Raw genomic sequence first — 12,221 nt, forward strand, 5'->3', positions numbered from 1 at the left:
TTTTTTTCTTTTGCGCCAAATTATTGACAAGAGTTGAAGGATTTCGGTGAAAATTGGTACCACTTACAAAACCGTCTGTTGCCATGGTAACAAATGGAGGTTTCTGATTGGTTGAAATTTCTATATTGTTCGATTTCGGTGAAAATTGGTACATAGTGGTTTTTAGGGAAGCCAAACACAATGGTACCACTTATGAAACCGTCTGTTGCCATGGTAACAAATGGAGGTTTCTGATTGGTTGAAATTATTGGGAATTTTCGAGTTGATTTTGGGAAAAAATCAGGCTAAAACGCATTGAGAATGGGGTCGTTTGGCGCACCCAGTTATATAGGCAGGAAAAACACTGACAATAATTATTACATTTACCCTGAAGGGTCAGACACATAGCGGGGCCCTTTCTGACGTGTTAGTGTTCTAGTTGGTCCTGGTGGATGTAAGATATTTGTATTAGCCATATACAGTTTTTGTGAAATGTAGACCAAGGTTTTACACCAGTAGATTAGTTCTCCTTGTATCGCCCATCATTCCCTATGTGCTCTCGAGATTTTTGCTCTTTTGTATTGTTTTGGTGTTTCCGAGTTGTTTGTCTTTATAGAAGCTCATTCATCAATGTACATGTTGGTAAGAAAAATGACTAAGGGGAGGCAACACCTGTAGATATAAATGAAATATTTGTTCTATGTTACATGTACGCATTATGACGACATCTTTGATCAATCCTAAAGTCTACGACAGTATGGAGTATGGATGAAAAACACATGGTGCTGTTGGGGACACTGACACACTAAAATCCATCAGAGCATTCAGAAACGTAGCCTGTTACCTGTATTAATTCAGTAAACTGTTGATGAGAGGTTTCACTATCAGATTCCAGATTTCAGATATTTTTATCAGCAAAACTCAACAAAAGCACCGGTATTTCATATATATCGTTCCTAAGTAATTGCATATATATGAGTCACATTTAATATTGACTCTCAGGTTTAAAGCATCTCTTATGAATTTACATAGATGTTTACATTGTCACGTTGTTTTGAATCAAGTAACAGAAAGCGAATTAACTCGCATACATAGAAAAACTGATCCTGTCAATCCAGGCACCTTAATCCGGTCTCCACCAATTCCTAACCGGAAGTTCATATTGACAATTTGTGGGAAACTCGAACTTCGTCGAAAAAGAAAAACAGTCGGGAAGTAAGCAGTATTCTTATTCTTTAGTTTTGATGATTTTATATCAATAGCATCGTTATATAACAGGGTGATGATCCCTGTACAGTATACATTATTATTGTAACGTGCCCCTGTGAACCGGGCAAACTTAGGGACCTAACGTTAAGCTTTGCCTAACTTAGGAAATGCAGTCATGTCAAGACGCGATGTATATTATTGTAACGTTTGATGAAACTTTGTATGCAGCAATAGGACCTATCTCGGACGAGATCAAAAATGGAAATTATTCGACAGTAACTTACAGATTATTGCACTTTCACTTTGTAATAATATTATAGGACCTTATGAACACGAGAAACTAGAGTTATTGCCCTTTGTAATAATATTATTATTGGACATACTGTTTTCAGTAGAGAATACATGGGTCAGTAAGCTGTATTTTGGCGAGGGTAAAGAAAAACAAAAGTGGCGAGCACTTCTGTCCCGAGCTAAAAATAATAATTTTGAAGTGAAACGGTATAAAAAATGATAGAAATATGTTCGCCTTTTAAACACTGTTTTTAACATTGAAGTAGGTCAGTCGAATTGAAGCTCGTGCTAAGATTCCAAAATACAGCTGTTTTCCACCACTGCCATATACAGCAAAAATATATATGGTGGGTGTATTCCGAAAATGCGGTGGCAGTTGCAGGATAAATTATATTATTGTGAACACAAAACTCAAGTAAAACTTTGTATGCAGCCATATAATCAACAGTAACTTAATTACAGAGTTATTGGCCTTTGTAAAAATATTATTATTGGACCCTGTGAACACAATAACTCAACTTGATTTGATGAAACTTTGTATGTAACTATAAATCGACAAGATCTCGGAACAATTTCCAAAATTGAAATATTCAATAGTAACTTACAGAGTTATTACCCTTTGAAATGATATCATTACCAGGGACGTATAATAAGATATATATGTCCCTGTCATTACGAACAATTTTTTAGCTCTCCTAGCACAAATCTTTAAAACGCTATTAGTCCTGAAAAAATAAATGGATTTTGATGAAATTTGGTTTGGAGAATTATTTGGCAATGTATGTTGCATAAATGAAGGATGTGACACCCTTGGGTGGGAGAGAAAAAAAAAAACAAAAAACAAGCTTTTTCTTTTTCAAGAATGAAAGGATTTAGTCAACCTGTAGTTTGAACCATTGTTGGAAGAGTCAGTTCAAAATTAGGAACATTTTTGAAATTTAATTAACTTAATTCAGAGTATTTTGCCACACTTACTGAAATATCCAGGTGAGTGATGCAAGCCTTATGGGCCTCTTGTACAAATAACAAGCAAAGTATCACAGAACAATCTTATGGATTAAACATGCATGTACATGTATTACACAAAGTCAAACAGCATATATCTAGAGATTAACGTATCACAGATGGTAATTGAAATAGAAAATTATAAATTTTGAATACTGGTATATATTACACAAGTACATGTATTACTTTTGATTGTACATATTTGCTAATGTAGCAAAGTGTAAGATTTGACAGGATATTATACACTAATTATTAAAGGAGATGTTTATGTCAGCTTAGTGAAGATATAAGGCTATAAATTTAGATTAAAATATGCTGCAAGATATTAAGAACATTTATATAAAAGTTGAAACACAGACTGACAGCTAAGAATCACCAAAGGGAAGCATAAATGAAGCTCATAGAAGGATCAACTACAAGTATATCAATGGATAAATAAAGATAAGTAAATGAATAAATAAGAAAAAATGAAAATATGAGATATAAAAAAAAGAAAATTAAACGGCTATGCCGAAAAAAGAAAAGGAAGCTATTGGGAACAGATCCTACAATTACATGCACAACTAAAACCAAGAGTAAGCTATGCTACAAATAGATTTAGGGAAAGATTGATCAAGGTCTGGTTCTCTAACAAACTTCAACTGGCAAAATCCAAGGTCGCATGAGTTTCAACAAATAACAAAAAAAGTAAATATCTGATAATATTTGTTTAAAAATCACAATATGACCCTTCAAAGTCTTCTACAAAAGAACTAGGGAGAAAGGGAACGTACAGATTTTATAGAAATAACCATAGAGTATTTTCTATGAAATAATGATAATTATTCTAATAGCTAGAGTCAATACATCAACAGTAGATCCTGAATGTGTAAAAGTAGAGAGTATAAGGTCACCTTACTAGCTAAGACTAGTGGGAATTTCCCTTTAGCCTATAGCTAGTGGTAGGGTGTCTGCCTTGAGAGCGAGAGATTGCTAGTTCGAAGTCCACTTCAGACAGCATATTTTTCATCGCTCAATATTGCTTGTGGAATAAAACCATGCTCTTGAATTTAATTCATATCTGATCAAACTATAAATGAATTGTACATAGTTATCAGAGTTATGTAACATATTTGCACATTCTATGTGTTTCAGCAATTAAGCTTTAAGATGTCCAAACTTCTTGATTTACCATCAAAGAAGGTGTTTATCAACGACCTGAGGACATGCCAGAGAGTTACAGTTCCATCTGAAGAGTCCGACCAGGTGAAGAAAATGAAAACATGGCAGATGTACTGCCACGGGCGACAATTCCAACTGTCTGTGGTCTGGATACAGGGGACAGTCACAGAGGTAGTTATATCATGATCATTAATTCATCAATTTTAGAGGCCTTACTTAGTATACATGTCATAGTCATGTAATGGGGACATATCGAATCACAACAGAATTTGGATAGTGTAAAGGTAGTGGTCACATACATCATGTACATGTTTTTCCTATAGGTTGTCTGTTATATACACTACATATATTTAATTGTAATGTGTCCAAACAATATTCAGCAATCTGAAAGAAAATTTATTTGACAAGCAGACAAAAAATTAAACCTGGGTTGGAACAATGCATATACCTACAAGAACCTCATCCTGTGACCATTTAAATTTCATAGGGATTTAATTAATTTTTGCAACAGATTTTGTTGGCTACAAAGCAAATGATAGGGCATCAAACAATCTCTATATGATCCATATACTAGTACTCAACAAATGTAGAGGGGGATATTAATGACGGCAGTTTACACATATGTACAGAAAACTTTTTTTTTGTTGATAATGGATGAACACTCCTTAGGTTTATAACACTGACTTGATGAACACTCCCCAGGTTGGTAACATTACTGACTTGATGAACACTCCCCAGGTTGGTAACATTACTGACTTGATAAACACTCCCCAGGTTGGTAACATGACTGACTTGATGAACACTCCCCAGGTTGGTAACATTACTGACTTGATGAACACTTGCCAGGTTGATAACATGACTGACTTGATGAACACTCCCCAGGTTGGTAACATTACTGACTTGATGAACACTCCCCAGGTTGGTAACATTACTGACTTGATGAACACTCCCCAGGTTGGTAACATGACTGACTTGATGAACACTCCCCAGGTTGGTAACATTACTGACTTGATGAACACTTGCCAGGTTGGTAACATGACTGACTTGATGAACACTCCCCAGGTTGGTAACATGACTGACTTGATGAACACTCCCCAGGTTGGTAACATTACTGACTTGATGAACACTCCTTAGGTTTATAACACTGACTTGATGAACACTCCCCAGGTTGGTAACATTACTGACTTGATGAACACTCCCCAGGTTGGTAACATTACTGACTTGATAAACACTCCCCAGGTTGGTAACATGACTGACTTGATGAACACTCCCCAGGTTGGTAACATGACTGACTTGATGAACACTTGCCAGGTTGGTAACATTACTGACTTGATGAACACTCCCCAGGTTGGTAACATTACTGACTTGATGAACACTTGCCAGGTTGGTAACATGACTGACTTGATGAACACTCCCCAGGTTGGTAACATTACTGACTTGATGAACACTCCCCAGGTTGGTAACATGACTGACTTGATGAACACTCCCCAGGTTGGTAACATTACTGACTTGATGAACACTTGCCAGGTTGGTAACATTACTGACTTGATGAACACTCCCCAGGTTGGTAACATGACTGACTTGATGAACACTCCCCAGGTTGGTAACATTACTGACTTGATGAACACTCCTTAGGTTTATAACACTGACTTGATGAACACTCCCCAGGTTGGTAACATTACTGACTTGATGAACACTCCCCAGGTTGGTAACATTACTGACTTGATAAACACTCCCCAGGTTGGTAACATGACTGACTTGATGAACACTCCCCAGGTTGGTAACATTACTGACTTGATGAACACTCCCCAGGTTGGTAACATGACTGACTTGATGAACACTCCCCAGGTTGGTAACATGACTGACTTGATGAACACTTGCCAGGTTGGTAACATTACTGACTTGATGAACACTCCCCAGGTTGGTAACATTACTGACTTGATGAACACTTGCCAGGTTGGTAACATGACTGACTTGATGAACACTCCCCAGGTTGGTAACATTACTGACTTGATGAACACTCCTTAGGTTTATAACACTGACTTGATGAACACTCCCCAGGTTGGTAACATTACTGACTTGATGAACACTCCCCAGGTTGGTAACATTACTGACTTGATAAACACTCCCCAGGTTGGTAACATGACTGACTTGATGAACACTCCCCAGGTTGGTAACATTACTGACTTGATGAACACTCCCCAGGTTGGTAACATTACTGACTTGATGAACACTTGCCAGGTTGATAACATGACTGACTTGATGAACACTCTCCAGGTTGGTAACATGACTGACTTGATGAACACTCCCCAGGTTGGTAACATTACTGACTTGATGAACACTCCTTAGGTTTATAACACTGACTTGATGAACACTCCCCAGGTTGGTAACATGACTGACTTGATAAACACTCCCCAGGTTTATAACACTGACTTGATAAACACTCCCCAGGTTTATAACACTGACTTGATGAACACTCCCCAGGTTTATAACACTGACTTGATGAACTCCCCAGGTTTATAACACTGACTTGATGAACACTCCCCAGGTTGATAAATTACTGATTAAATTTCATACCTTGGTATATATCTTTTTACAGGTTGGTAACATTACTGACTTGATGAACACTCCCCAGGTTGGTAACATTACTGACTTGATGAACACTCCCCAGGTTGGTAACATGACTGACTTGATGAACACTCCCCAGGTTGGTAACATTACTGACTTGATGAACACTTGCCAGGTTGGTAACATTACTGACTTGATGAACACTCTCCAGGTTGGTAACATTACTGACTTGATGAACACTTGCCAGGTTGGTAACATGACTGACTTGATGAACACTCCCCAGGTTGGTAACATTACTGACTTGATGAACACTCCCCAGGTTGGTAACATTACTGACTTGATGAACACTTGCCAGGTTGGTAACATTACTGACTTGATGAACACTCCCCAGGTTGGTAACATTACTGACTTGATGAACACTCCCCAGGTTGGTAACATTACTGACTTGATGAACACTCCCCAGGTTGGTAACATGACTGACTTGATGAACACTTGCCAGGTTGGTAACATTACTGACTTGATGAACACTCCCCAGGTTGGTAACATTACTGACTTGATGAACACTCCTTAGGTTTATAACACTGACTTGATGAACACTCCCCAGGTTGGTAACATGACTGACTTGATGAACACTCCCCAGGTTGGTAACATTACTGACTTGATGAACACTCCCCAGGTTGGTAACATTACTGACTTGATAAACACTCCCCAGGTTTATAACACTGACTTGATAAACACTCCCCAGGTTTATAACACTGACTTGATGAACACTCCCCAGGTTTATAACACTGACTTGATGAACTCCCCAGGTTTATAACACTGACTTGATGAACACTCCCCAGGTTGATAAATTACTGATTAAATTTCATACCTTGGTATATATCTTTTTACAGGTTGATGACAATAGTGATCTTGTCCTGTTAGATGACGGCACTGGGGCAGCCAAGGTCCTAGGTTGCAGCAAAATACCATTCCTTGGGGAGAAGATTAAGACTGGTTGGTTTAAGTTACCCATAATTTGTATAGTTAAGATATTTTCATTTTATTCTTAGTTCTAAATTACTGAATTGTGGTGTCTTTGTTAAGTCCTACAAAGTGCACATACATTGATGTATTTATGTTGTCATAAATGTAGACGTTTGTTCGGTAACAAAAGAAAATGTGTTCAAGATTGAAGAAACTATTTATCGTCATATGATATATGACATTACAATACAAACATTAGCTTTGTAGAACTATTGTTACAAGTTGACATCTCTGTTACTGCGGGTAAAGCTATTCCATCCTCTGGGACAGTAGTTGGTTACTTTTGTTCCGCAAAGTTTGTCAATACAGGATTCATGAATATTTCAAAGAATATGTATTTACTTAACACAGGTCAGTATGTGATGGTGATTGGTCAGCTAGCAAGTGCAGGATCTATACCCCAGCTACGTGCCATCAAGGTCCAGAACCTCAGTCATATGTTGGAGATGGAGAAAAGCTGGTCTTTGGAGGTCACAGACCAAATGATGTTGGTCAGCTGATATATGAAGGTCACAAGGGTCTGATGTTGGTCAGTTGAGATATGAAGGCCAAAGTGATAGGATATTGGTAAGCTGAGAACTGATGGTCACAGGGATATGATGTCGGTCATGTGAGATATGAAGGCTACAGTGATAGGATATTGGTAAGCTGAGAACTGATGGTCACACCTGTCACAGGGATATGATGTCGGTCATGTGAGATATGAAGGCCACAGTGATAGGATATTGGTAAGCTGAGAACTGATGGTCACAGGGATATGATGTCGGTCATGTGAGATATGAAGGCCACAGTGATAGGATATTGGTAAGCTGAGAACTGATGGTCACAGGGATATGATGTCAGTCATATGAGATATGAAGGGCACTTATGTCAGCTTAACCGTGTCAAAAGCATCTTGGATGAATAACCAGATACCAGATAGTCATACTAGAGAGGCCTCACCTGACCAGTACATAGGGTATCACTGACTTCTGGTGTGTAATCACTCCACAGGAATTCTAAAATCAAACAGTAGCCTTCTCCACGGTATAGTCGTCATTAGAGGCCTGATAATAAACCCAGTAACTTAAACTATAAAACAGAAAGATATATCATTGTCAAGTGGGACGTCGACGACACTGTTAATCCAAAGCAATAATGCTGATGCAGACTTTTCGGAACAAAATGTTAGGATATTAAATCAAAAGAAAGCTTTAGCTGATCATCCGAATAATGTTGCATACTTGGCAGGGTGTCTTGTTACTGGCATATCAGTACAATGTTCTAACAAATATCAAGTCATGAGGGCATTTCTAAATGTAATCATGAAAATAAATAGGGTTTTCCTTAAAATTTTGTTTTGTATGGTACCACAGACTTTTAAGTTTGGATGTCCAATTCTTAAAGGAATTCTTTCCAGTGTGACGAATCATGTTCAGTCCAAGTTTTTGATATGGTTACCCGGTATGCACTTTATATTGTTATGAAAACTTTGTTTTGTTATTCAGTGTTACTTTATACAATATGTTTTGTTGTCATTTACAATTCAAATAAAATTTTATGGAAGTAAGTGTGGTCAATCGCAATCTATTCTTGATGCCAGTCAAAATTTCCTCCATCCCAAGCACCAGAACTGAGAAGTTACAATTTTACTCATAGTCTTCACAGCCCTGGATCTTTCAAATCCTTATGTTGTAGTGTAGATGAGTGAAACAGCGATGTTACCATCAAGGAAAGGAAAGTTCATTCTTGAGTATGTAATTGAAAGAACATTCAGCTTAGTAAAAACCATGGTAATTTGCAAAGGCATGAACTGTTACTTGGAAACAAAGAGGTGTAGACTGTAATTATTGTGAACATTGTTTCATGGTGACTGTCTACCCCGTTGTGTATCATTCAACTTAACGACAAAACATATTGTTATAAAACAATTAAGAATACTGACATAATAATGAAACCAACATTTAAACTGAAAATCAATAAAAGTAGGGCAAAGTAAGAACAACTAGAACTCCACATGATGTGGCAATAAAGGATGAAACCCTGTTATTCATGGTAATTACCTGTGTGGAAAGGGCCATAACTCAAGCAGAAAATGGAATTTCGATACAGGGCTCAAACTTACTCCGAATTTAGTACGATAAAGCCACATACCAAGAAACAAATGGGTGTACCGAACGATAGTGAAAAAAAGTCCGGAAAGCGAGTAATTACAAGAATTATGTACAAAGGGCAATAACTCTAGCAACAACAAAAAAAACCCATATATATATATATTGACATGGGTCCGAACTCGATCTGTAATTCAGTATGACAAAGCCATTCACCAAGTTACATATAGATGTGGCAAACAGCAAGGGAAAAAATCCAGAAAACTTGGTTTGACTAACGACGTCTACGCGTGACGATGGAGAAAGTGATCCCCAAGTGTCCGCCATAATTCGCAGGCGACACAAAAATAAAGATTTGCGTTAATACCTTCGGAAATATACCCGCGATACAAGTGTAGTTCAAATTCTGGTCATTACGTCATCTCAAAAAGAGGACTAAACCGGTAACAACGGAACCAGTTTATACACCAACAAGCATCAAACATGTCGGACTTTATATCGCATAAGGCAATAGGTTATGTCAAAATGACAGTAGCTGATTGTTTTCTTCTCCTGTAATGCAGTGGGCATCCCTATGCCTATAAGCCAAAACAGAATGTAGTTTAATACTAAATAGTTCCACTTTTTGTAAACACGACAGCGAAGTTCTTCATAGCCCGGGACCTCCAACAAGTTCACCACCTAACAAATGGCGCCAGAATTACTCGGCATCTCCTATGAAGATTGTACTCTTAAATCCCCATAACATAAACAACAGGATCTGAATTGACCAGTCCGATCCAGGCATAATGACTGGCAACGAGACCTGGGTTGATCCCAGTATTAATAACGCCAAGATTTCCCATGTAGACCAAAGGTGGGCTATTTCCAACGCCCCAACATCAATACTTGGTACATCTGTGCCATCAAAGATGATATGAAAGAGATTTAGCCAACCATGGATTACAAGTGGAATGCAGAGCCTTTCAAGGAGACAAAGAAGAGGTCAAGTGACAGAACAAAACCGTTAACAGAACACATATATTTGACAAGATAAGAGAAAAAAGACATTGGCAGCATGTAAAGAGGTCTACAATAGCTACCTGAACAACATTGTTACACCGGACCCCAGATCAAATCTTAAGCTTTTTCTGCGTTTTATCAACAGTAGAAACAGCATGGTTCCTATGGCAAGCCAAGTTGTCATTTATTCGCGGAGCAATGTTGATCCAGTATTTCACCAAATTATATAAGATATCTTATGTGTTTATGAGATATCTTATTTAATGTTTATAAGATATATATATCTCATAAGATATCTCATAAAAGATATTTTCTTTATGAGATATATTATACAGTATATAAGATATTTCATAAACGATATAAGATATCTTATCAAGAAAAGTATATAAGAGATCTCATTTATTATATAAGATATCTCATAAAGTTTTATAAAAGTTGGTAAAATCCTGGATCAACGTTGCTCCGTGAATAAGTAACAACTTGGCTTACCATAGGCTCCACTAAAAGGACTAGATGGAATCAGATTTCCAGATGCATCAAAAATAGCTAACAACCAATTATGTTGTGAACACCAATGGGATGATAACATGAAGAACACGAGGAGCTACACCATCCCAGAATTAAGTTACAGGTCCAGTATTCCTACTACTATTTGAGGAGATGACCCAAGGGAAAAGCGCCTGTCATTGCTATGTCATTTCAAACTTCGCTGATCCGAGGCAAAGTCGCAGCAAATCGGAAAAAAATAGATCTTTAAGAAAGGATCCAAGAACTCCACAGAAATGTATAGACCCGTACGAGAGCAGTTACATCGGTCTCCTGTAAAATATGTCTCCTGTAAATGCTTGAAGATATCATCACTAGCAGTACTTCAGCTAGCTAAAGGTCTCTGGCTATTTTTTGGTTCTGACACCAACCGACGCGCCTGTCTCAAGTTTCTCGTCGTGTTATCCTCTAACAGTGTTGGAGTACACTAGCAGTAGCATGGAACACATGGAAACGTATACCATCCTTACAGAAGATCGACATAGATTTCGGAAACATCCATCATGGGAATCACAATTGGTTATTACGCTACAAGACCTCGCCAGAACAGTAGATGAGAGATGGGAGATGAAATATTGCCTGGCTTCTCTAAAACCTTTGACGACACTCTTGATTTACTGAATTTTGTCAACAACAATTCTATCGTTTGTTATGCAGAAAAGATGTGTAACCAGCAAGATACCAAGATTTGTAACCAGCAAGACACCAATTCATTACAGGTGACCGAGATAACCTCAAGACCCGGGAGAAGGACCGTGGAGTGTAACCCCTCACCTGATCACCAATTAGACGACACCTGCAAGACAATCCTATACCATTCATGGGCATTTACTTGAGGAGGTAGGAAATGCAGAGTATTTGGGAGTCAATATACATAAGAAACTCATCTAGAATAGTTACTACAATGTGGCGAGGAAATTAAGCTAATACCAAGTGATCAATACACCAACATTATTTGGAATCTATGCACAACCAAAAACATACACAATCTGGAGATGGTACAGAAGATAGGGGTCAGGCTCGTCCGACTGGTAAGGGGTCAGGCTCGTCACTGGTAATTACCAACAGATCAGTAGGGCGAGCTTTATGTTACAACAGCTACATTAGTCTAGTAATATAATATAAACTTTACTTATTTTACAACAGTTGTGAAACAAGTTAAAACTTCTATTAAAATCACGCTTGTTGGCCCGAATAGTAAAAACGCGCGAGGCGTCTTACTTTTGGAGGTCAACGGAAAACACGTAATTGGGCAGTTGACCCCATACCTTTTCACGTCCGATTGGGAATCGAATCTCGGTCGCCTATGTGTGAAAGGCAAGTACGTTACCACTATGCCACCAG

The 12,221-nt window shown here is 38.0% G+C and overlaps 1 protein-coding gene across 1 annotated transcript; it reads left to right on the forward strand.

Moving 5' to 3' along the window:
- Positions 1-1,144: 1,144 nt before the first annotated feature.
- LOC117325714 (recQ-mediated genome instability protein 2-like) lies at positions 1,145-8,788 on the forward strand. Its single transcript, XM_033882142.1, has 4 exons — positions 1,145-1,194; positions 3,619-3,816; positions 7,107-7,209; positions 7,591-8,788. Exons 2-4 carry the CDS (start codon positions 3,634-3,636, stop codon positions 7,737-7,739), a joined length of 435 nt encoding a protein of 144 aa, XP_033738033.1. The 5' UTR covers positions 1,145-1,194; positions 3,619-3,633; the 3' UTR covers positions 7,740-8,788.
- Positions 8,789-12,221: the final 3,433 nt, after the last annotated feature.

Source organism: Pecten maximus, chromosome 4, assembly GCF_902652985.1.
Source record: "Pecten maximus chromosome 4, xPecMax1.1, whole genome shotgun sequence".
In the NCBI taxonomy this organism is placed as follows: Eukaryota; Metazoa; Mollusca; class Bivalvia; order Pectinida; family Pectinidae; genus Pecten; species Pecten maximus.

What these genes read in the sequence shown, in the direction of transcription:
- LOC117325714 (XM_033882142.1), top strand. Translation starts at nt 3,634, where the DNA reads ATGTCCAAACTTCTTGATTTACCATCAAAGAAGGTGTTTATCAACGAC. An exon ending in TACAGGGGACAGTCACAGAG is followed by an intron (nt 3,817 to 7,106) that starts GTAGTTATATCA and finishes ATCTTTTTACAG; the next exon opens with GTTGATGACAATAGTGATCT. An exon ending in TGGGGAGAAGATTAAGACTG is followed by an intron (nt 7,210 to 7,590) that starts GTTGGTTTAAGT and finishes TACTTAACACAG; the next exon opens with GTCAGTATGTGATGGTGATT.